The sequence below is a fragment of the Musca domestica genome, unplaced genomic scaffold (assembly GCF_030504385.1).
Source record: "Musca domestica strain aabys unplaced genomic scaffold, Musca_domestica.polishedcontigs.V.1.1 24, whole genome shotgun sequence".
Lineage (NCBI taxonomy): Eukaryota > Metazoa > Arthropoda > Insecta > Diptera > Muscidae > Musca > Musca domestica.
This window is the reverse complement of record NW_026712272.1, coordinates 9,033,311-9,061,135: the sequence shown is the minus strand read 5'-3', so window position 1 is coordinate 9,061,135 and position 27,825 is coordinate 9,033,311. Positions and strand designations below refer to the sequence as shown.

The 27,825-nt window shown below is 32.9% G+C and overlaps 1 protein-coding gene across 1 annotated transcript; it reads left to right on the top strand.

The window, feature by feature from the left end:
• Positions 1-209: 209 nt before the first annotated feature.
• On the top strand, positions 210-27,825 carry LOC101897174 (ras-like GTP-binding protein RhoL). Its single transcript, XM_005185282.4, has 3 exons — positions 210-592; positions 26,385-26,622; positions 26,696-27,825. Exons 2-3 carry the CDS (start codon positions 26,389-26,391, stop codon positions 27,017-27,019), a joined length of 558 nt encoding a protein of 185 aa, XP_005185339.1. The 5' UTR covers positions 210-592; positions 26,385-26,388; the 3' UTR covers positions 27,020-27,825.

Here is a 27,825-nt window from a genome sequence, read left to right as displayed (position 1 = left end):
GCCGTTTTTACATTACTCTCTTGTGTTCATTTCAAAAAAGAGTAAATTTCTTTTAAAGAGAACAATGCAAAGAGCACCCCATCCCCACTTATTGGTGAGCACAGTATCTGAGTATCTGAAAAATACACGACACCAACAACAACAACGAGAAAACCACCAAGCAACAGCTACAAGTGAATGACCATATCCACTGCTGGCTCACCGTTTGTCACACTCACAGCGTATCTGGAGAGTTGTTAAGTGACTGTCTAAGCGATCGGTACGTTAGCGCGCTTGATCCAAATAGCGGGTGGCAAATAAAATAGTTTCAAAATAAAGAAAGAAAATAATAAAAACGAATTCGAAACGGCAAGAAAAACATAAAAATTCGGTCAAAAGGAAAAAAACAACAAATTTTTTGCAAAACAAAATTAAAACACGTCAAAAATTTGTAACGTCAAACAGCCAAGAAAAAATCAAATATTGTTTTTTTGCAAACAAAAAAAAAGAAATAAAATCGAAAAACACGTTTTATCTCGAGAGTGGAAAATTGTGAATTTTGCAAAAAAAATTGAATTTTGTGTTGAGTGGCCCAAAGAATAACGTAATAAATGTATGTTTATTTTATTTGTTTTTGTTATTGTTGTATATTTTTTCTTTTCGTAAAAAATTTGTTAACTAAACAATCAATATTTTACCTGAGAAACCGAAGAGCTACAATAGCCCCGTAATTATATAAAAAATAATAATAATTTATTCCAATGTTTGTTTCTCTGAGTTCGGGTGTGAGTTCGAGTGAATGTTTTTTTTTTTCGAAAAAAAAAGCAAAATTTTTTGATATTTATTTTATTGAGTGCAAAAATTAATTATTTTATGGTTTGTATGTCTGTTTGGCCGTTTGTGTGTTCAGTAATAAATATATCTACATGTATATACGCTCCTCTGTTCGGCTCGGCCCGTCCGTCCTCTTCTTCTCCGGCAATATTCATAATCAGAAGTTACAGAAAGCAGAAGCCACAGCAGCAGTAATTTGAAATTAATAAATTACAGTCAAACACTGTTACAATGGAGAGATATTAGAGAGAGAGAGAAAGGGAGAGAGAGAGAGAGAGTAAGAATAAGACTTCATACAGACGAGTTGGATGATCTTCGCAAAGGGAGAGGCAGAAATTCTATCCATAAAAGAGCTGAGCTCTTCTTTTCCTTGATATAGAAAGGGTTTCCTATAGGAGAGCTGATTCCGGTAAGGGTTCAACAGCGACTTTCAGAATGCCTCACGAAAGGTGCCACAGTTCGGCTGGCTCTACGTAAAATTGTTAACACGATTTCATTAGCTCTGAATCATTTCCTTTCGCTGAGAATGGAAAATTTAATTGGACATATTTCGGAACTTCGATGAGAGAAGTGGAGAACTCCAAAATCTATGTCTGCTGAAAAACGTTTCTTTTCTCTCTTCACGGAATAAGGCAATGACCAGAGAAAAGGGATTCACAGTTTAAGGATGTGCTATTGACAGAGAACCCTTCGGCAAGGGTTCAAGAGCGACTTTCAGAATGCTTCACGCAGGGTGCCCCAGTTCGGCTGGCTTTGTGTAAAATTGTGCTCCTCTTCATAGAAGAAAACTAAATAGAAGGGAGCTAAAGATGCTCTTCCTCATAAAAGAGAGCCGAAGGAGCTCTTCTTCATAGAAGACAGCTAAAGCAGGTCTTCTTCAAAAAAGAGCTCTTATGCATAGAAGACAGCTAAAGAAGATCTTCTTTGTAAAAGAGAGCTTCAGAAAATCTTCTTCATAGAAGAAAACTAAAAGAGCTCCTCTTCATAGAAGAGAACTAAGGGAGCACTTCCTCATAGAAGAGAGCTAAGGGAGCTCTACTTCATAGAAGATAGCTAAGGGAGCTCTTCTTCACAGAGGAGAGCTAAGGGAGCTATTATTCATGGAAGAGAGCTTCAGAAGCTCTTGTTCACAGTGGAGAGCTAAATTACCTCTGGAGCAGCGGTGCTCAAAACCGTGTTCTAGAACATGAAGAGAAAAAAAGAGATAATTTAAGAGAAAATTAAAATTATATTTTTCTTTATATTTTACGGTTCTATTTAATTGTTTTTAAACACGAATGTTTGCCAAAATAATTTATAAAGCAAATGGATAAAAAATATTTATGTAAATAATGACTTAACACTGTTTTGTTCTTGATTTAAATAAGCAAAGAGAAATTTAACTGAAAAGAGATATTTCTTCTTGAGCACCGCTGCTCTGGAGACCCTTTTAGATACATGCGCACGGTAACTCTTGAAGGGAGTATCCGATTTGATCCAAACTTGGTACATAGAAAGAGACAGGATAATCCGATTTTGCTTCAACTTTGCATCAGTACTAGGCTAGGTGTGGAAATGGACAATATCAGTTCACTCCTTCAAGTACCTCCCCCACAAAGGGTCAAAATTTTAAATAATTATAACTCTTATAAAATGTGATGTAGGAGTCCGATTGCCTTCAAATTAGACACATGACAATATTTTTATTAACCCAAGAAGATGGAACATATCGGTCCACTCCTTCTGGTACCTCCCCCACAACGAGTCAACATTTTGAATATCCATGAAGCCCATAAAACGCGAAATTAACATCCGATTCCATTCAGAATTGGGGCATCTCGATATTTCCACCAACACAAGATCTGTTTTAACGATGGTAGAGATCGGGCCATTCCTTCTGGTACCTCCCCCACAAAGGGTCACATTTTTGAATAACGAAAAAGATCATAAAATACAAAATAAGCATCAGGTTCCCTTAAAATTACACACATCACAATGTTTTACTTAAGCCAAGGTCTGATGTAAAATTGGGATACATCAGTCTACTCCTTCTGGTACCTCCCCCACAAAGGGTCAACATTTTGAATATCCATGAGGCCCATAAAACGCGAAATTAACATCCGCACCCATTCAGACTTGGCACATCTTGATATTTCCATCAACATAAGATCTGTTATAAAGATGGTACAGATCGGACCATTTCTCCTGGTACCTCCCCCACATAGAGTTCAAGTTGTTGAATGTTGAAAAAAAAAGAAATCGGAATAAGCATCAAATTCTCTTCAAATTTCACACAATCATATATTTTTGCTAACGCAAGATCTGTTGTGAAGATGATATATATCTGTCAAACCTTTCTGGTACCTTACCCACAAAGAGTCACAATTTTCAAAACTTTTATCTGTCATAACTGCGAAACAAATCGGCGATTCTTTACAACTTGCTATTTGTAAATATTTCCCTTAACCATAAATCTGATGTGAATATGGAATTTATCGGAATTTATGACTTCGCATACCAATATATTTATCTGTATTAAATGAATTATGAAAATGGAATACTACCGTCCGCTATATCTGTTAACTCACGAATATTTCCACATATAAATTATTCCACATGTAAAGTATGAGAAATAGCTGATATAGTCAAAATCTGGAACGTTGTAATATTTTTATCAGTCTTAAGCCAAATACGAATTGGTCAATATTGGCCAACAGCTCCGTAACCTCTACCATAAAGGGTCATCAGTTTGAATAACCATCACTCAAGGCTGGGGGCAAAAATCTGCGGACAAATCCGACTGATACCATTTTACTTGTTTTATTCTCCCCCCTGGTCAATATTAACCCCGTTCCACTGTATTAACCATGTTTTGTTTTTAATCGGAAAATGTGCGAGTGTATGTGTGTGTTCACTGGCTGGCCTTTTTCGTTTCGGTTTCCGATAAATTTACGAATCCAATGAATACATCATCAGGCTGCAGTATCTAGAAATGTTTCATTCGTAAAACAGTAATCCAGAGATATCAACGCGGGGAGAGTGTCGAAGAGAAAAGCAGAGCGCCAAGTGAGTGAGTGTGACTAGTTGGGATGACCTTGTGTTTTGTTGTTGTTATTGTTGTGTTTTGTGTGTTTGTTTAGTTTAGTTTTTGGTTAACTGAAAGTTTTGGGTCGGTTGGTTGGCTGGATCGATTGTGAGTTTTTGTTGGTTGGTTTCTTCCAAATATTAAAATTCCAATTAGTTGTTTACCTTTAATGTTGTTTCATAACAATAATGAGAAAAAAAACAACAACACCGCCACCTGACTAACCAAACACTAATCAGGTGAAAAATACCAGTAATAACCTTTCGAAATTAATAAAACACTATCTTTGCTCTCATGCACTCACTCACTCTCCTTTCTCCCGGCCTAAAATAAAAAAAAACGTTGACAACAAAACAAATGATTCTCACCACCATTGGGTGGGGGAGTTGCTCTCCCGCTCTTTCTCTCTGTTACCATACAGTGTATGGTACACATAACTGCAGTTACCATTTGTGAGTTATTTGTTGTGTGGCTCTCTGAGTTAAAACCGCCGTTAACTCTTCTCCTGATGTGATCCATTATTGAATTTAAACTCCCCATTTGATTGGGAACAGCCAACTGCATTAAAACATGTTTTAATTTGGATTTTTTTTTTGCTTAATTGTTGCACTGTTTATTTATTCATTTCGATTGGTGAAATTTACAAAAACACAACCACTAAAACTTGTTTTTCAATCGTTAATAAAACCAACGGAAAAAATGTTAATAAAAGCAATTGTAAATCTATTTAACATGTTTAAATTGCAACATCAACATTTAACAACAACAACAACAAAAAACAGCAACAGCAAAATGTTATTCACCGGAAAGTCAGTTTAGTGCTGGCTTGGACAAATGATTGTAAGCCATATTTAGACACCGCACAGTGGGGCGAAGGGAGAATAATTTTAAAGAGTTTTGTGTGAAATAGAAAAAAATGATTTTGAAAATTACTACACGACAAGGTTTTTAGTTCCTGGAGAATGTAGTCCAAAGGGATTCCAATGGATAATCTTCACTAAGAAAATCATAGAAAATTAAATCATTTTTTTGAAGAAAATTAAAAACAAAAATTAGATGAGAGTTTAAATTTAAGAGAGTCTGATGCTTATTTCGATTTCGTTGAGCGTTTTGTTTATAAAAATCTTGATACCTATGTATGGAAGATACCAGAAGGAATTATTCGATCTCTACCATCTTTATAACAGATCTTGTGATGATGGAAGTATTGAGATGCACCCAATCTGAAAGGAATCGGATGTTAACTTCGTGTTTTATTAGCATTTTAAATATGCAAAATTTTATGGGGGAGCTGCCAGAAGGAGTGGATCGATATATCCCATCTTCACAGCAGATCTTTTACTAGTAGAAATAATTTCAGAATTTGTGATCCATTCGGTTATTTAAAATTTTGAACCTTTGTGGGGGGGGTACCAGAAGGAATGGTTCGATCTCTACCATCTTTATAACAGATCTTGTGTTGATGGAAATATTGAGATGTACCAAGTCTGAATGGAATCGAATTTTAATTTCGCGTTTTATTAGCTTCATGGATACTCGAAATTTTTACCCTTTGTAGGGGGAGGTACCAGAAGGAGTGGACCGATACAATCCATCTTTACAACAGATCTTGTGTTAGTAACAATAACGGGATGTGTAAAATATGAAGAGATCCGGATGCTTATTTCGGAATTTGTCATCGTTTTGGTTATTCAAAACTATGACCCTTTGTGGGGGAGGTACCAGAGGAAATGGTCCGATCTCTACCATCTTTATAACACACCTTGCATTGGTGGAAATATTGAGATGTGCCAAGAATGAACAGAATCGGATATTAATTTCGTGTTTTATGAGCTTCACGGATATTCAAAATTTTAACTCTTTGTGGGGAAGGTACCAGAAGGAGTGGACCGACACATCCCATCTTCACAGCAGATCTTGTGTTAGTAGAAATAATGGGATGTGTTAAATATGAAGAGAATCGAATGCTTATTTTTGGATTTTATGATCGTTTTGGTTATTCAAAACGTTGACCCTTTGTTGGGGAGGTACCGGAAGATATGGTTCGATCTCTGTCATCTGAATGGAATCGGGTGTTAATTTCACGTTTTTAGCTTCATCGATATTCAAAATTTTGGATATATGTCCCATCTTTACACTAGGACCTGGGTTAATAAAAATATTGGGATATGTGTAATTTGAAGACAATCGGACTCTTACATCACATTTCATAAGAGTTATAAATATTCAAAATTTTAACCCTTTGTGGGGGAGGTATTTTATGGAGTAGACCAATATTGTCCATTTTCGCACCTGACCTAGAACTGATGGAAATATTAGGATTTGCAAAGTTAGGCAAAATCGGATTATCCTTTCCCTTTATGTGCAGTAATATATATATATATTTTTTTTGAAAATTTCGATCTGTTGTGGGGGAGGTAGCAGAAGGTGTGGGCCGATATTGCCCATTTCCGAATTAGTTCTAAGTTTGATAATAATATTACGATGTATCAAGTTTGGAGTCAAGAGTTAGTGCGCACCAGCCAGCCAGACGAGCAGATGATTTATAAATGTGATTTTTTGAATAGAAGTCTTTCAGGAAAAAAATTGAAATATCCTCAAAATAAATGCAATCTTAATTAACTGCTCACATTGAAAGACACAAATAAATTATATGTCTTATAACATTTCCTAAACTATATATAAATAGCAAAACCAAATCCAAAAATAAACAAAATTAAAATTAAATGAATGTCAATCAAAGGGAAACGCGAGAGAGGGAGAGAGAGGAGTGCATAATCAATCACTGTGCTAATTTATTGTATTTGGGATTTCTTGAAATTTATGTTTAATAAATTTGTGTAAATAAAAGTACATACGTACTTCCGATCCACGCATTGATTCGGGGAACCTAACAATTCCATGAAATGTTCGCTGAATGAAATGGAAAATGTTGTTACAAAAAAACAATGATTTTTTCATTAAATCAGATCAGATATAAACGTTTGGGAACAAATGTTCGAACACCTAGTGGAATTGCAATAACAAACACCTGTCCAAGTGTGCCCTGAGATCTATGGGATGGTAAATATATTTTTATTGGCCAAATCTAAAGGATACATTACCTCATTTTTTGAATCTAAATATATACTTTGTTTAGAGGATAAACGTTCGACCTTAAACTTAATTTGGATTTTTCTCCACTCATTTTTTGTTTTGTTTCAGCCTATTATAATGTGAAATATTATAGCCTCAGTCATATGGCTCATCGAAATAACGGTTTTAGACCTTAGGTCTAAATTTTCCCTAAATCGAAATTAAAAAAAAATACAGAAAGAGAAAGGATAATCCGATTTTTTCTCCATCATTGCAAATCCTAGTATATCCATCAGTGCTAAGTCTGTTGCAGAAATGGGCAATATCAACCCACTCCATCAAGTACCACCTCCACAAAGGGTCTATGTTTTGAATAATTATAACTCTTATAAAATGTGATGTAAGAGTCCGATTGTCTCCAAATTACACACATCACAATATTTTTATTAAGCCAAGGTCTGGTGTGAAGATGGGCGATATCGGTCCACTCCTTCCGGTACCTCCCCCACAAGGGGTCAACATTTTGAATATCCATAAAGCTAATAAAATGCGAAATTAACTTCCGATTCCATTCGGACTTGGCACATCTCAATATTTTCATCAACACAAGATCTGTCATAAAGACGATGAAGATCGGATCATTCCTTCTGGTATCTCCCCTACAAAGGGTCAAAATTTTGAATAATTAAAACGATTATAGAATCCGAAATAAAAGTGCGGACCATTGCGAACATTGGCTGAGGGTATACATCTGTTGGCAAAACCCACTAATACTTTTTAAATTGGTTCCCTTTAGGTTGTCAGCTATTTCCCTAGTTTATTTGCGATCTGGTATTTTCATGACAGGCTCCAGAATATGGTATTTGAGTTCATTTGTATTCATAGATTATTATGCCTTGCTTTTCTCTACTCCTCTCAATTCCTCTTTTCTCTCTCTCTCTCTCTCTCTCTCTAAATTTATTTCAAAGTAACCCGTTGTGGGGTAATTATGGATTAAAAACAAAGAAATTAACCAAATTTGGTGTAACTCTTGCAAATTTTGTTGGTAGGATATAAAAAATTGAACATGCCTCCAAACATATTTGACCAAAAAAAATTGAAAAAAATGAAAATTTTCAATACGAAAATGGGAACATTTATAAATTTTCACAAACCCTATTTGTATGGCAAAACAACTCACTTCAATGGATGAATGAAGATTCCCAGGCAAACAAGGAATTCCAAAATTTTGTTTCAATTTCATAAGGTTTCCCAGGCCACATTCTCCCTCCCTCTCTCTTTCTCTCTCACCAAAATAACTGGGTAATCAACTCACGTCCCAGTGTGAACAGATCACGCCAATGGAATTTCAAATGAATTCTTCTGGGTTATTTTTTCCCTTCAACTGTGGTGGCAGCGATCTCTGTGTGGTTGGAGACGACGATGATGATGATGATGATCCAACCAAGTCCAATACATTGTAATTAAATATTTAACCAGCTTTGGTATTCATAGCTTCGTTTTATTGCTCGGCTTTCGATTTCGTTGGAATTTTCCTGAGTAAATGCTTGTAATTATTAAAACAAATGTGGTTTACTTTCAGAAGACGTTTTTTATGGTGAGATTGGAATGTTGTTGTTTCTATTTTCTTTTCAAAATTAAAAAAGAACTCTATATTTGTGTCTGGTATTGAAGAAATGTGAGATATTAAATGAACATAAATTTGTATTCATTGCCATGAGAAAAGATGAGATATATACCTTACAGAATTCTAAATAACCTTTTCGAAAACTTTAAGGTTTTTCCCTCTGAAAATCCAAATATCTCCTCAAAAAAAAACCTATGGGTATTCTCAGGAAATGTTCCAATAATCTCTAACAATATGTAATTTCTCTACAGAAAATATAGGTAGTCGCATCGACTCAGCTGCTGGGACAATGAACTGTCAAACCGATTTTGGAATTGAAAATATTGAATGAAAAATTATTGAAATGTGTAAAAATGGTAGAAAAATGCATTTTATAGCAACCTCCGATTTGCGTCGTATGAGAAAACTCACTCATTTTTGAAAAAATATTTAAAACTGTTGACAAATCAATGTTCCCAAGCGTTGATCCATCTACCTATATTCTTCTACCATGGATAGACTCATTTGCTAAATTTAATATGGCAACCCTTTTTTCATGCCTAAAGTATTTACGTATGACGAGTGGCAGATTTTATAAAAATAATAAATAATCACTCATTTTTGTCCTTCCTTGGCACATAAAAACAGTTATACGTTCAATATCTTTGGAAGACCGGCCCAAATTTTGAATACATACATTTGGAATTTTTCAAAAAAAAATTAAATCCGTTAAAAATTGGTTCAAATCTTAAAAATACCGAATATAGCCGTTATAATGGGTTCTATACAAAGACGTGGACCTGCATAGGAAAAATTATGTTAAAATCTTAAAAATACCGAATATAGCCGTTATAGTGGTGTCTATACGAAGACGTGGACCTGCATTGACAACTTTTGTCATAAGCAATTACAATATTCAAATGCGAAATTTGAAGAAAGAAAAATCCGGTGAATAATGTAGCTTAAATCATCAAAGTACCGAATATAGGGAGGTACTGATATATGGGATCTATACGAATACCAGGAACTGCATAGACAATTTTCTGTTACAGACTGTAGTAACTGTTAGGAACTCCAAATATGCAATTTCAAACAATTTCGGCGAATATTGTTTCTAAAATCATTAAAATACCGAATATAGGGAGGTACTGATATATGGGGCCTATACGAAGACCTGGACCCGCATAGACAATTTTCTGTCACAGGCTGTGGTACCTATTAGGAACTTCAAATACAGAATTTCAAAGAACTTCGGTGAATAGTGTAGTTAAAATCGTCAAAATACCGAATATTGGGAGGTACTTATAAATAGAGCCTACACGAAGACCTGGACCTGCATGGACAATTTTCTGTCACAGGCTGTAGTACCTCTTAGGGACTTCAAATACAAAATTTAAATAATTTCGGTGAATAGTATAGCTAAAATCATCAACATGTTGAATATCGGAGGGTACAGTTGTATGTAGGCTATACGATATCGTGAACCTATATAGACATTACTCTTCCAGGGGGCAAAGTACTCAGAAGGAATTCCTTTCGTGGATTTGTAGACAATTCCATTGAAAATTGTAGCTAAAATTATCAAAATACCGAATATAGGGGGTATCTTTATATGGGGGATATACGATATCGTGGATCTAAGTAGGCAATACTCTTCCAGGGGGTAAAGTGCTTAGAATTAACTTCTGGTATGGATTTTTAGACAATTTCATTACAAAAATTTGGCTACAATCATCAAAATACCAAATATCGAGGGATACCGTTTTATGGAACCTATACGATATCGTGGACCGACATAGCTTATCTTCGAACTTGACATGTCTGTAGACAAAAGACTAATCTGTGCAAAATTGTAGCTTCCTTCCTTTTTTTATTCGCTTTGACTCTACCGCGATTACAACAGACAGAGGGAGGAACAGTTCTAAATCATCTTCGGATTTTACGCTGATCAAGAATATATATACCATGTTATGTCTAAAACTATTATTTCGATGAGTTACAAACGGAAAGACGAAGTTAATATATCCTCCATACTATTTGTGGTAGAGGGTATAAAAATGTTGTTTGCCTATAAGCTATATTTCCCACCATCTCTTCGTTCAAATTCAAAGCCAAATGTTTCACTGTGTTATGTGGTGTCAACAGCCGACATAATTTATCGATGATATCAGTTGTGACTGAGGCATATTTTGGAATTCCATAATTTATAGAATAAAATGTGTTTTATACAAAGTGACCTATCGAATTACAAATGTCAAAAAACCGAGCTGGCTGACTAAGTGTTTAATAAAAGGAAGAGAAAGAGAAGAGAGGGGAATTCAAAACATGACAAAATAATGGTACTGATATCTTCATAAGTGGAGAGAGTAACAACTCCCTCTTTCTTATTTCTCTCTCCTCTCAAATCTTGAGTTTGTGTTAGAAAATGCATTTCCTGAAATAAAAAACATTTTCAATATTTATAATGATTTGTTGAAATTTATGTTCTCCACATAACAAAAACAAAAAAAAAACCAACAACAATTTATTACAACCTGCCGCTTGCCGGCGGGCAGTTGTAAATAAATTCCCATTTGAAATTAATGTTATTTAAATTGAAATTAAATGAATTTTCCATCTTCATTTTATTTTATTGTCATTTATGTTTGTTATTGTTATTTGATTGTCGCCGACAGCGGCAGGGGAAATGTCAACAATGTAGTTGAACTTTGAGTGGTGGCTACTCGAAGAAGAAGAAAAGATGGAGAAGACGATGCTGATGGGAAGTCCCAGCCATCAGACCATTATCTAGCCACAGCACAAAAGCAACAACAACAACGCCAATTACAATACTACAATACATCTGCTAACTGCCATCGACATCTAGAAGAACTTCCAATTCCATGGTCGTCGTTTGTCAGTCAGTCGTAATCTTTGCCGTCAAACAACAGATGTGGTTTCTTATTCTTTTTCTTCCACTTTCTTTATATTGCGTCTTTTTCCCAGACTTCTTTCTTTAGTGTCAAATGGAATCATTGGACAGAGTGTGTACTGCTTTGGTGTTCTTATCAAAGTTTATGAATGCATTATTTATTATTTTCTTCTTCTTCATGGTCTTTTGTATTGAAATAAAATATCAATTTGAATGCCATTTTTAAATGCGGATTTACATTTTTAATCTTGGTCATGGAAGTTTTTTGTGGTTAAATCAGAGGATGACAAGATCCCATGGAAAATAAAAAGATTCTTCTTCTTCTTCAGCAACCGAAGATCTTTTCATAGAATATTAGAAATGCCCTTAAAGTAGGTTTACATGCAAATTTCTGTCTGGGTTAATTGACCAATTGCAATAAATCTGACCATGGAAAACTTAAGATTCCATTACGTATTTTTCACCAAAGGAAAAATTTGACTGCGATATTTAGACTTTTCTCAATCAGAATTTGATAAATCACAAATCGACCTACATATCCCTAGAATAGATGTTCCAATGATAATCCATGGTAGAAGAATAAAGGTAGATGCATCGACGCAGCTGCTGGGACAATGCACTGTCAAACCGATTTTAAAATTAAAAATTTTGAATGAAACATTATTCAAATTTGTAAAAATAGTTGAATAATGCATATCATAACAACCTCTGAATGGTATCGTATAGGAAAACTTATAAAAATCTACTTATTAAAAAAATTATTTTAAAAATGTTGATATATTAATGTTCCCAAGCGTTGATGGATCCACCTGAATCCTTCTACCGCGCATTGTCCATGACATGGCGCAATAACAAGGTGTTCCTTCAAATTTTACAACCTGATTTAATTTTAAAATTTGTTTACACTGATTTCAATGTGATTTCAATCACAACAATGCATTTTGAACAGGATTGAAAGGTGGACCTTATACATGGGACATGACACTTTGTAATCTTTACCAAGGGAAAAATTCAACTTTGGTTTTTAGACTTTTCTTTATCAAAAGTCGATTTAACGCAAATCGACCTATATATCCCTAGAAGAGATGTTCTAATGATCATCTTTAGCTACCTTCAAGGTGGGAATACATAAAACGATTTTCTGACAGGCTGAAATCATCGGCTGGCTTATTCGTAGAGGACATTTTTGCGAAGAAGCCTACCGATGACTTAAGCCAGTCAAGAAAAAAAACGTTTTATGTATACTCACCATTGGGCGATAAGGGTTTTACACATGTGCCATGATAAAATGATATAGGCAGACGTATTAACATAGCTGCTGGTGCAATGAGCTGTCAAAATCTTTTTGGAATCCTAAATTTTTAATGAAAAATTATTCAAATTTGTGAAATTTGTCCGAACGGCATCGTATAAGAAAATATTTTAAAATACATTTATTTTTGCACTTATTTTTAATTTTGTTTAATAATGTCCGCGAGTGTTGATGAATCTACCTGAATTCTTCTACCATGATATGTGGCTGTCATCCATGTGTGTTTCCGTGTGTATGTCAAAACTGTCATTTTTTATATGACTCACAATTCTTGATATCACACTCTTGTATATCCTTTTTTATTTTCTTTGTGATTATCATGGTAGAATTGATGGTGCAATGATATCTTCACATTTTTTTCAAAATTGTTCATTTGACGACATCTCATTGTCAAATATATATTTATAAATCCATTGTATATACACACACAACTCAAGGGTAAGAACCTGTTTTTCTATGCAGTGAAATTTCACACAGTAAATTACAAAAAATCCAGAGATAGATATTCTTATATTAAATGTTTTTTTACCATGGTAATTTTATTGTATTTTCTAAACAATTATTTATGAATGACTTTTAACCGCAAATTTAATTTTATATATTTTCTCACAACCGACAAACAAACATCACTTTTGATTAAATTATATTTTTCCGATGAAAATAGGGCTCGCTGTGATCGAAAAAGTACATATGTATTTTGCTCATGTACTTTACAACTGAAATGTTGTCCATGTATCACACGATGTGTGCAACTTCCACATATGGAAAATTTGACACTACACATGTGTGACCCTTATCGTCTGATAGCTGCCTATCTCATAATTTCAAATTACACAAGTCTGATGGACGACTTTCGAAATCAGACGAAATGTTAAAGTCTGTTCATGTTTCATATTATGATTCCAATCACAATATGCACTTTGACAGCTACGATAATTAATTTTGCCAGGGGACGGACTATTATAAAATACTCCTTTTAAGTCAAAAAATTTGTAAAAATTCTTCTATATTTTATTTATTATTCTCTTGATCATGCTTTTTATCTCCGGCATTCCCAATCAGCTGATTTGCTTTAGAGTGCTGCCAAGTTTACTTCACAGCAATTCCATGGTGTCAATAACGGCAGTTAAAACAGATTATTAACTCAACGATATTTCCCATTACTGCAGTGTAAAACCTTATCAGTATAATTTCAGATATGTCACACCCATTTCACTTTTTATTGAATTTACGATATTTTTATCTGCTTACATGCATACATGCATGTAGATATTTTCCTTTTTTCCTCAAACAGGAAAAGAGAAACCAAGAGCGCCTTCTTGCTCAACACATCAAGACACAACCACATCCCGGCTTGGCCGAGTCGGGCAATGACGACGCTCGGTATTGTGACATTGATAAAGATAAAAAATATTGTTTAAATAAAGATTTCTGTTTAAATTTATTACAACAGTAATGTACAATACAAACAACAACATTCATATTAATTACATTGCGTAAAATGTGTGTAATGAAATGGAGAAAGAAGAACAAGCAAACCCAAACAACAAATATGATAAAGTACTTCCGTTTAAGTTACAAGAAGAAGAAAACAATTCAACCACAAACAGTTCTTAAATATTTGTATTATTACTTATATTATTTATGTATTTTGAGTTGGGGATTTTCATATCTAATTTATGGTATTTTTACAAAACTTTCTATGTGATATTTATGAAAAACATATTGGGTTTCGTTTCTCGTGTCTTAACTCGTTTTAGTCGAAATTTTTTAACAATTGCTTGCAGACGAATTAAAAGTCTGTTAACTTAATTCGAAAAAGTATTTTTGCCAAATTTAGATTGTGTTGTTGTTGGTTTTGTACTTCTTTCTTCTAATGTCTCTGCTGAGTCACGTCAAGATAATGTTATGACGTTATCATATTCATTCTTCTTTATTATTTTATTTTATAATTTCACATAAAGAATCTCTGGAGAAAAGTACAGTGTCTGTGCAAAAGAAAACGAGGGATACACAAATTAATTTGGGAAATTTGTTATTAAGTATTTTAAAATACATATATTTTTTAAAATTTGTTTATCTATCGTACTAAGATTTCAATCACAATATACTAAAATTTGACAGCTTGTCTGATAACCATGGAAGTCACATCGACACAGCTGCTGGGACAATGAACTGTTAAATCAATTTTGAAATTGAAATTTTTGAATGAAAAATTATTAAAATTTGTAAAGTTCTTGAAAAATGTATATCAAAACAAACTCCGATTGGTGTTGGAATAACTATTTTTGATTTTCATTTCAAAGATTTTGATATGTGACATTTTAAAAATTTTGACATTAGACATTTCAAAGATTTTTAAGTGTCAATGTTCCCAATCGTTAGTATGTCAAACATTTTTTAATGTTTTTTTTTTTCAAAAAATAAGTAAATTTTTATAAGTTTTTTTTTATACGAAGCAAACTTGAAGTTGTTATGATATGTATTTTTCAAATTTTTTTTACAAATATCAATAATTTTTCATTCAACATTTGCAATTCCAAAATCGATTTGACAATTCATTATCCCAGCAGCTGTGCCGATGCGTCTACCTATATTCTTCTACCATGACCATTTCTGATAACAAACACCATAGCCCTATTTACACCGAACATGTTCAATAAAACACATTATTTATATTTGGCCCGTTCGTTTACTATTTACACCGAACATGTTCAATAAAACACATTATTTATATTTGGCCCGTTCGTTTACTTTCTCAGTTAACATTTACTCAGTAATAAGTTACTAAGAAAGAATCACGATTTTCTCTCTCTCGGAAGAGAAATTGCAAAATGTAAAGGAACAGCATCTTGCAAAACATTTGTAAGATAACAGCTGATTCGGCAAAAACGTAAGTGCAAACAGCAGAAATATTTCGATGCAATTTATTTATCCTCACATTTTTATATGTTTTCTTATACGACGTCAGTCAGAGATTGTTATGATATGTATTTTTGCAACAATTTTGCATTCAAAATCGTCATTTTCAAAATTTGTTTGACAGTTCATTGTCCATCAACTGTGTCAATGCGATTACCTGTATTCTTCTAACATGGTACATATGTACTTTTTCGATCACAGCGAGCCCTATACTCAGTCTAAAAACCTCTGTAAGAGGATGCGGAAGAGGATAAATAATTATTATGGATAATGTTAGGTACATTTTTTTTGTGGAAAGCTCGCCAAGGATAGTTTAACTAAAATTTTAAGAAAAAACGACAGTAACAATAACTTTAAATTGTAAATAACAACTTTTATTTTATTTATGAATTACCAAGTATTTTTACAGTAGATTGTTGATAATTCATATATTTTCATTTTGCAAAGGTATTTTCTGAAAACCTCTGTAAGGTGATGTTGAAGTAAAATTGTTTTGAGAATATAAACAAATTTTAATCCCAGATTACGATCATCGATGCCGATCAAAATATTGGAAATAAAATGATGAGACAAAATGAATAGTTTTTTATTCTACTGACCTCATATAAAATTCTACTTAAATTTGAAAAAAAACATTGTAAGTGTTTTGAAATATTAACGTTTCCAAGCGTTGTATTCGTTTACCATGATATGTATTTTACTCATGTATTTCACAACTGAAATGTCGTCCATGTATCACACGATGTGTGCATCTTCTACATGTGGAAAATTTGACACCATATATGTAAACCCCTTATCGTCTGATAGCACCTTTACACTATGATGGCTATTTGTTTATCTTTTGTTCTGTGATTCCAATCACAATAATGCATTTTGACATTAAATTTGGTAGTCAGCTGGCTTGGAAGAGGGACCTTATAGTTTGGTCACCGGCGAATTTGGCAGCACTTTGGCTGTAATGTATCAAAAAAGGCAGGGATGGATATTTAAAAGTGTTTAGTTTCTTAAATACTAATTTTGCCAATTAATTTCATAAAGTTTAAGTTTAAAGTTTTCCATTTCCCTTCTTCATGCAAATTATGATTACTTCATAAACCAAACAGCTTATCTCCCAGGTATAAACAAAAAACTTATAATTTGTTCTCGAACAAAACCACTGCAGCGGACCACTGAAATCTAATCTTATCTTTTTGCCAGAAATTGACATTAATCGGCGATAGTGGTGCTGCGTGTGAAACGGTTATCTAATCACAAGATGCTGGCGAAACTAAAAAAGAATTAATAAAAATTAGCAAAGATTGGGTTTAACGAAGGAAACATTTTTTTTCGGACTAAAATACTAGCTCTTTCAAAAGGGACATTTATTTAAAATTACTATGGGTTGTTTTCTATGGAATAATCTCCAATTCTTTTATTATCTTCAAAAAGTCTAGCAGAAGTACAAGTGTGAGGATCGAGGTGAGAATACATAAAACGCTTTTTTGAATGGCATTGTCGGCTGGCTTCTTCGTAGAGGAACAAAGGAATTGTAGGTTGATTTAGTTCGGTTTTGGCCCTACGCTCCTTTGTTCTTTTCTGAAGAAGCTTAAGCCAGTCAAAAAGCATTTTATGTAATCTCACCTTAACAACTCCGACAAAATCGCCTTTAGATAGCTTTTCCTGAGAACGTCCAAAATAAGCCATAATTTTTATTTTTATAAAATATGCCACTTGTCATACGTAAATATTTTAGCATGACACAATTACAAAGGTACTCTCATGCAATCGTACGATTACAATTTTTTTTATTTGAAGTCCATAAATTGTGAAATTTAAATTTTGTAGATCTTCCTTAAATATGAGCGTACAGCTGAAAAGAAATTTAGATTTCTTTCCGACCAAATATTTTGTCATTTTCATGTCTTTTAAAGGGTATAAAGGTCAGGAAAGAAAATAATTTAGAACAGAAAACTAAAATATTAGCCTCATGTGTCATGTGAGAAGGTAATGTCATTACAAATAATAATATCCCACAAAAAGAGGCAGTAACAATAAATTTAAATTGTAAATTATAACTTTTTTAGTTTTTATGAATTACCAAGTATTTTTACAGTAGATTATTGATAATAAATATTTTCGATGTTGCAAAGGTTAATTTCATTTAAAATAAAATAGCGTTTTACACAAAAAATTAATTGGCAATTAATTTGCACATTACAGTATGGCAACACCCACTATTGTTTCAAGGGATCACAAATTACGACATTATCTCCAAAGTCGCAACTTGTGAACCCTTGTTCACTCGTTTTGCTTCTCCCCTCATTGTGGCGCAATTACAAGGTGCTGTCTGCAAATGTTGAAAACCAGATGTAATGCCAAAATTTGCTTACACTTTCGTGGCTACATGGTGGAAGAAGTTTGATTTTGGCCCTACGCTCTTTTGTTCATTTGCGAAGAAGCCAGCCGATCACTAAAGCCATCCAAATAAGCGCTTTATCTATTCCCACCCTAAGATCCTCAATTGAAACAAAAAATCAAAGCCTTTTTATTTAGCTCACATAACATTTTCCATGGTTTCATTCTTGACCCATTTTCAAACAAACAAACAAAGAAGCATCCCCAGGTAATCAATATTAGACCTCACATCAAAAAAACAATGACCGGTCCATAAACTATGTCACCTTCCATACTCATGAATAATGCACAAAGAAAAGAGAATCTGAGAGAAACTCTCGACTGCAATAAAAAAAAAAACAGCTAACCTGTTGCATTCCAACAAGACTTAATAAACGAGTTTTCCCAAGAATTTCACACTGACAACCGTTAGATCAGATCTTGCTAAGAAAAGATGGTCAGACATGACCACACACACACAACCCGACAACAGAAAACCAAGACAAAAGTCTGCAGTGAAAAAAAAGAACTGACCAGCATCGTTACTTGTGTTTTATGGCGCAAGCGTGACTTGGCCTTTTGTTTGGACATGCTCACGCACATTACACAACATGATGGTGTTGGCATTGGTCAGCTGATTTGTGTATTACCAGGAGGTGGAAGGAGTGAATGTTGCTACAACTGAGATTGTTGATTAATTCCTCCTAAAACTCATATAAATTCCAAGAAAGCAATAACAACAACAACAAAAACCATTGGTATTTCTCCAACTCTCTGAAAGTGACTACTAACCTCTGGATGAGTCATGCGTTTCATCCACAATAATTCTAGACCAGCCAACCAACCAACCGCCGCCAGTCAGTTCAACAGTCATCGTCGTCACTTTCAAACAAATCACCACACGTTTAATAAACAAAACAAATACTAATAACGACAATAACAACAACAACAACGGAACTTTGACGCACAAGCAACAACAACAAAAATGAAGAGATGCTGTTTATTGTTGGCTTATTAAAACCAACAACAGAAGCAACAATAAAGTTAAATACAGTAGGGTTTTTTGTTGTTGTTGCTAAAAATAATAGCAAAAAGCAATTGAAATTGCCATACGCTTAATCACAGCTGCGTTGCTTCTGATTACGTGAAATTATTACCTTTTTTTTGTAAGAAAAAAAAATAGAAACAACAACAACAGAGGCACTCAAAAAAAGAGTCATCAGAAAGTATTCAAAGTCCGATATTGTTGTGGCTGTTTTACTTCGTTATGAATCATCGATTTATTAATATTAGTATCCCACCCCTCCCCCTTATATTTGGCCTCAGACAATAAGACTACATTCATGATAGAAGAATACAGGTAGTCGCATCGACTCAGCTGTTGGGACAATGAACTGTCAAACAAATTTTGGAATTGAATTTTTGAATGAAAAATTTGTTAAAATTGTTTAAAAAAAAATCTATTTATTTTAATATTTAAAAAATTTTGACATATTAATTTTCCTATGCGTTGATGCACTTACCTGCATTCTTCTACCATGACGGCATTAATAGCTCAAATACTGGTCAGACTTACAATTGCAGACGAACGTATGTACATAGGAACATGTCTGTATGGCTTCTTTAAATTTAATGTGTGTCACAATAAATTTAAAGTGTGTGCATGGTAGAAAAATACAGGTAGCCGTATAAGAAAACATATAAAATCAATTTATTTTTGAAAATACATTTCAAAAATGTTGACATTTCAATGTTTCCAAGCTTTGATGTATCTACCTATATTCTTCTAACATGAACCAAATTTATTGTGATTCAAGAATTATCTGGAATTAGCCGGATAATGATTCGGATGTAAACGTATATTAAGAATATGCTTTAAAAAATACCTTCTTAAAAGAAGAAGAATTTTTATGGGTATATCCATGGTGCAATAAAGAGGTAGAGCAGCTTTGTAAAACTACAGAAATACAGCCCTGATGTTATGCCCACTTTCTGTCAAAATTATAAGCAGCAAGTTATTAATGCACGCCCGCAGTTTAAGTTTCTTCCAAACATTGATTTTGGAAATATTTTGTTTTTATTTATCAAAACAACAAATACATACACAAAATTGGCAGAAGTCGGATACACTTAGGAAAAAATTGTAATTAGCTGGTAGCAAAACAATATAACATATCACAATCCATGAGTACTGGATTTACTGCAGCTGATGATCGAGATTATTGTGATTGGAATAATAGACGACAGATAAAGCTGCTATCAGACGATAGGGGTTTTACATATGTTATGTCAAATTTTCCAAATGTAGATGTTGCACACATCGTTTGATACATGGACGACATTTAGTAGAAAATACAATACAAAAATGAAATACATAAGTAAAGCTTATATCATAGTAAAAGAATGCAAAAATTAGTAGATTTTTATAAGTTTTCTTATACGAAACCATGGTAAAACAAGAAGGTTAAATCATTTCAAATAAGCATATCCATCTCTGCATTTTCTGTAATTTACCTTGTCACAATTTACTACACGAAAACAGTTTCCCATCTCTGATTTGGGTATGTAAAATGGATTTATAAATACAAATTTTGACAATGAAATGTTGTCAAATGAATACAATTGAAAAAATTGTAAACATATGATTGCATGACTTTACCTCCTTGATTCTACCATGTGAAAAACCAATCGGGGGTTGCAATGATATGGACATTTTTTTTTTGCAAATTTAAATAATTTTAACATTTTTCAATTTCAAAATTCGTTTGACAGTTCATTGTCCCAACAGCTGCGATTACCTATATTCTTCTAACACGTAAGTAGCCAAGAAAGTGTAAAAAAAATTGTCATTACATATGGTTATTAACATTTGTAGACAAGACCTTGTTATTGCGCCACGATGAGGGAGAAGCAAAACAAGTGAGCAAGGGTTAACGGGTTGCGACATAATGTCGTAATTTGTGATCCCTTGAAACAACAGTTGGTGTTGCCATACTGTAATGTACAAATTAAGTTTGTCAATAAAATTTTTTGTGGAAAACGCTATTTTATTTTAAATGAAATTAATCTTTGCAACATGAAAATATATTAATTATCAACAATTGACTGGAAAAATACTTGATAATTCATAAAAAAAGTTATAATTTACAATTTAAAATTATTGTTACTGTCGCTTTTTTCTCAAAATTTTGTGTTAAGCTAACTTTGGCGAACTTTCCCACAAAAAATGTACACAATATTCTCCGCATCTCCCTACCCTTTTCTGTTTACAATAAGTGAAGAGGCAAAACGTGAGATCACTTACAGTGAAATGATTTTTATGATAGTTTCGAACCACCGAACTTCACTTCGTTTTCATATACTATGTTTGCATACATATCATTGTAAAAATGTATATTTAAAAATTTATTGTCTATACACAAATCAGAAATGGAAACCTTTTTTCTATTTAGTGAAATTTGACAAGGTAAATTACAGAAAATGCAGATATATATCCATAATCATTTGAAATGACTTTACCTTCTTAATTTTATCATGCCTGCTAATAGACAGAAATCTAAATCCACTGGGTTTGCTAAATCCCATTATACAATTATCAAGGTCATCTCATGCAGTTATACAATAACATATTTTAATTTTATATCCCTTTATTGTCAAATTTACATGTTGTATTTCTTCCTTAGATAAGGGCGTACAATTGACAAAAAAATTACATCAATTTCCGACCAAATATTTTGTAATTTGCATACAAGGCTTTTCCTACTCTATAGTGAATGAGTTCAATGTATGGCCTGATAGCTTTATGGATTTACCGTTTGCTGTGTTGTTGTGTGTTTATCCTTTTGTTTACATTTTGAATTACAAATTGACAGAGTCTATTCCATATTTTTCTTAACCCAAATCTTCATGTGTAGAGTCAAATGAACATAATTTACTCAAATGAAATTGAATATCATCGAATAATAGTTCATAAAGTCAATGAACTTTTTTTCCTTCTTCTCATTTTCTTTATTGTCTTATATTACCTGTGTACATACGTGTGGTATGGTTGTGTCTTCGTTTTTCATATGAATACTCTAATGTAAATTTGTTTATTACAGTCTTTTTGTTGAGGTAATGTTTGTAAAAATTATCTATTTGCTAATTACTGGTTGTTTGCCCAACATTTTTGTGGAATTTTAACTATTTCATAATATTTGTATGAAAATAAAAAAAAAAAAAAACATGTGAATATTTTTTGAATCGTTCACAATAGTTGTGTTCCAGTACTTTTTTAGTAGTAAAACTAGCAGAAGAGAGAACAGTTCGAAATGTCATTCTCAATTTGGTGTGCTCAAAAAATAAGGGAACGGAAAATTAGCAGAAATGCGATAAATTGTCAAAATTCAAAATTCCAAGAGTAAACAGTCCAAATCGGACTGGTGAAAACTTACTGAAAAGAGCGCCAACATTTAAAAAATTAATATTGAAGACGATAAGTTAAAATTAATAATTTATAATAATAATTAATCATCTGATTCCTCATTCAGCCAGTCCTCTTCACTGCTGGAATCATCCAAAAGTGAATACATCAGTTGCTCCATATTTTCTCTTTTTGTTTTTTGCACGACAAATATTAGTTTTTCCTTTAGTTTTCAAGTTGATCATTTTCTTTATTGAAATGTATCAATACATTTTTCAACCTTGTTAGCCCTGCCAATTAAATGTCAAATTTACAATATGCACATTTCTGCTCGGCCAAATTCATGTAGCTAAAACAAGCAGAAATGTGCACCACTCAGCGCCATTTTTTTCTCGAGAGAGCTGCAAGTTTTGCTAGTTTTTGGAGTACGGGAACGCGTTGTAGCAGAATTAGTGCTAATTAGTACTAATTTGCAGGTTCTGGAACACAACTAATGAGATAAACGTAAGACAGAACTTAAATCCAGTAGTTTGAAGTTGAAAGACCTTTTGTGAAACATTTACCTGTGTTTAAAAAAGATATATTAACTTTTTTCATGTATTTAAGTACGTTTACATACAACATCTCTACCGTGGTTCACCCTGATAATTAACCAATCACAATAAATCAGACTATATGATATACATTTTAAATTTATTGTGATTGGTCAATTAAGCTGCTATCAAGCGCTAAGGGCTTTACATATGTGATGTCACTTTTATTATCCACCTGTTTTCTCGTGTATATGTCAAAATTGTCATTCTACATATGACTCATAACTCTTGCTATCACACACTTCCATATGTTTTTTTACATTTTATCTGGTTACATTGTGATTTATTGTATTTTCTAAAACAATATAATATATTTTGGATGACTTCTTACCGAAAATTTAATTTTCTATATTTTCACACAATAAACGATTTTTTTTAAAGTACATATGTACTTTACTCATGTATTTTCCAACTTAAATGTCGTCTATGTGTGCAACTTCTACATATAGAAAATTTGGGTTTACATACGAAACCTTTTCTGGGTTAATCCGGGTAGACATTTTGTATGTACGTAAACGTGACAACATTTCATTGTCAAAAATTATATTTACAAATCAGAGATGGGACAAGATAAATTACAAAAAATGCTTATTCGAAATGACTTTACCTTCTTAATTTTACCATGGGTTTTACATATGTGCTGTCGCTTTTATTATGCATGTGTATTTCCGTGTATATGTCAAAATTGTCATTTTACATATGACTCACATTACTTTATATCTCACACTTGCGTATGTTTTTTATATTCCTTGGTTACATTGTGTTTATATTGTATTTTGTTAAATAGATATACTTTATCAGGTTTAACCTTGTGTAAACGTACTTTTAGGCTATACATATATTTGTTGGGTTTCATGGTAGCAGAATACAACGCTTGGGAATATTGATATGTCATAAAATTTAAGATGTCTTTTCAAATATAAGTAGATTTTTATGTTTTCTTATACGACGACATTCGATGGTTATTATAATACGCGTTTTTCAACAATTTTTACAAATTTAAGTGATTTTTCATTCAACATTTTTAATTCCAAAATTGGTTTGACAGTTCATTGTCCCAGCAGCTGTGTCAACGCGTCTACCTATATTCTTCTAACATGCTAGGTTTTCTATTGCTAAAATATTCCCTTAATAATTGGACATAATAAAAACAGTTAAAAGCGTTCCATATCAATTGTAAATATAATTGTTAAATATAACCTTGAAATTTTACGAGAGTTTTCATGTTAACATTGTTAACCCCTTTTGACCTTTACAATTGAATTTACGATAACACTCTGCACGAAAAACAATGTATATTTATATTTTGAAATTGTTGTTCGTTTCTTTACACACCGCTTTCCCACTTTTCTTTCGTACAATGACGGTAGTGTAAAGAGGCCCTCGATAAGATAAGAATATGATTTCATATATTGCGTCTATGTGCCCTCCGCTCTTCCGTTTTCCATAACTCCGCTTTAGGTTGTTTCTTTTTTTTCGCAATACAATTGTATTTATTTACCATTGGATTGTGGAATTTCATGATCTGTGTTTCTTTTTTCTCTCTACTTGCCACTCATTTTGTTTGTTCTCCGTGTGTACTACACAATAAGTCGATTATGCTGGAAAGAATGCCAAGTTCTGTTCCGCATTTGCAATAGCCTGAGACTTTTTGCGAAATTGAAATAACTCAGAAAATATATTAACAAATATTGGCGATTGTTTTTGATTCCCTGTCCACATGGAAAAGGGCAAATTTCTAACGGTTTTCGTATTGTCATTTCATTTACCTCTCTTTCTCTCTATATATCCATAACGATAAGCAGGGACCCTCAACCACAAAACGACAACAACAGAAACAGAAAAAACCAATTAAATCAGAAAATGATGACATGAACGATTTTTGCTATGAATTGGGAGGTGTGAATACCCCCATCCATCCATTCGGTATAATGTAAATAAAAAGGGGCCACCTTCTAGAGTTTATCATTTATTGCTAAATATGTGTGTATATCACTTAGTTTAATTGCTGATTACACTCAATATGCAGGCCGAAACAAGTTAGCCCAGTCATCTATCAAATATAGATTATTATCACTCTATGTATTTATAAAAGACCTTTGGAAGGTTACAAGTTGTTGTTTAGATAAAATACCTATACAAGGTTTACTAATAATAGAAGGTTTACAGGAGATTTACTCTTAAGCTGCTATCAGACGAAAAGGGTTTTATATATATAAAGTGTCAAATCTTCCATATGTAGAAGTTGAACACATCGTGTGATACATGGGCGACATTTCAGTTTTTAAATACATGAGTAAAGTACATATCATGGTAAAATGATATAGTTATTGGCATCAACCTTTGGGAACATTGATATGTCAAAAATTGTAGAATATTTTTAAAAAAATAAATATATGTTTTCTTATTGAAAAAAAGGTAAACCCATAAAGCTGTCAGGCCACACATTGAACTCATTCACAATAGAGTGGGAAAAGCAAAATAAGGAAGATATTTACAATAATCTGACCTCAAGCTCGAACAATTATTCAATTAGTTAGTGGGAAAAGCTCCCCAATTTCTACTAAAGGATGATTTATGATTTTATTGGCAACACGGGTAGAATACAGGTAGATGCATCAACGCTTGGGTACATTCATGAATGAAAAGTTATTTGAATTTGTAAAAATTGTTGAAAAACACGAATTATAATAACCTCCGAATGACTTCGTATAAGAAAACATATAAAAATCTACTTATATTTGAAAAAACATTTAAATTGTTTTGACATACCAATGCTCCCAAGCGTTGATGCATCTACCTGTATTCTTCTGCCATGGGTACATTGATATGTCAAAAATTTTTAATGTCTTTTCAAATATAAGTAGATTTTTATTTGTTTTCTTATACGACGTTATTCGGAGGTTAAAAAAACATATGCAAGTGTGTGATAGCAAAAATTATGAGTCATATGTAATATGGCAATTTTGACAACCACACGGAAATACACATGGAAAATTAAAGTGACAGCAGATATGTAAAACCCTTATAGTCTGATAGTAGCTTTAATAATATCTGAGAGTGGCTACATTCCATTCACAATAATGTGAAATGTAGTAAAGTTACGACGGCATGGCCACACATTAAGCCAGAAATTATGTACAGTCATTTTCACAATGTTCAAAGAATATAAGTAGGAATATATTTGAATTTTTGCGATTTAAACAAAAAGTCTATTATTTTTGGCTTTATTTTTTAATTTTTTATATTATTTGTTTTTTTTTTTTTTGTTAGAAATTTAATAATAATATACGATGTTTTTTATCCTTTACAGCACAATGACAAATAGTGTACGTCCCCTAAAAATAACCATAGTTGGTGATGGTATGGTCGGCAAGACCTGTCTGCTGATTACCTATACACAAAATGAATTCCCCTTGGAATATATCCCAACGGTATTCGATAATCATGCCTGTAACATTTCCGTGGATAACAAAGAATACAGTTTGACACTGTGGGATACGGCCGGCCAGGAAGATTATGAACGTTTGCGGCCCTTAAGTTATCCCAATGTAAGTCGATAGATCATAAGTTACCCAATTTTTGTTGGTTTTAAATATTTTTTGTTTTTAATTCCCCTTCCAGACAAGTTGTTTCCTTCTATGCTATTCGATAAGTAGTCGAGCCTCATTTGAGAATATCAAAAGTAAATGGTGGCCGGAGATACGGCATTTCTCCAACAATGTTCCGGTGGTGTTGGTGGGTACAAAACTCGATCTACGCATAGCAGGCTCGGAGAAGTTTGTGACAAATGCCGAGGGACGCCGTTTGAGAAAGGAAATTCATGCCCATGCCCTGGTTGAGTGTTCAGCCAAAAGTAAGGTCAATCTAGAAGCAGTATTTGAAGAAGCCGTACGGGCAGTGGAAAAGAAACCCAAAAGTAGTCCACGTAAATGTACTTTCCTATAGTGTGTTAGAAGATGGTGCAAACCCAACCTATCGTGGAGCAAAAGCACGAAAACAGAACAAGTATTTATTCTAAATACTTTAGTGTATAACGAAAAAACACAAGAAATTATGAATTAATTTTAAATTATAATATTATTATTTGCTATTTGTTCTATTCTCTTTAATATTCTTTTGTGGGGAAAAATCCCCCAGGAAGGTGGAAACATAGTTTCCTTTTGTTCTTTTTTTTTTTTTTTTTTTTTCATATTTACCTTCTGATACGTCACACTCTTTCCCCTAAAACAAAAACAAAACATTATTGTTAATTCAAATCTAGATTATTTAATTTTTTTTTGATAAATTATTAAGTGTTATATTACATATATAAAAGTGTATGATGAAGTTGTAAATTGTGATTGTTTTATAAAAAAAATCGACATTGATTTGATGGTTTATTTTGATCTGAATATATATTTTTATATACAATTATTACAAATTGTCTAAGTTTTTAAGTCTGTGACCACGCGAGATAATCAAATTACAGTTGTTTTTATTAACAAAACAAACATGAAATAAGCAGATCAAGTTGTAAATTTGATGTGTGACCTGGTAGCTTAAGATATAAGTCCCATTTGGCATTTGTGTAAATGTACTATTACACACTGCGAGAAAACCAGCAACGGAGTGAATGCCAAAATGCATTATTGTGATTGAAATTACATTACAAGTTGTTATTGTTGGTGTAAACCTAATATAAATAACAGTTTTCACAATGGCATAAGAATATAGGCAGCTGCATCAACACTTGTGAACATTGATATGTTAAA

What these genes read in the sequence shown, in the direction of transcription:
- LOC101897174 (XM_005185282.4), top strand. Translation starts at nt 26,389, where the DNA reads ATGACAAATAGTGTACGTCCCCTAAAAATAACCATAGTTGGTGATGGT. An exon ending in GGCCCTTAAGTTATCCCAAT is followed by an intron (nt 26,623 to 26,695) that starts GTAAGTCGATAG and finishes TTCCCCTTCCAG; the next exon opens with ACAAGTTGTTTCCTTCTATG.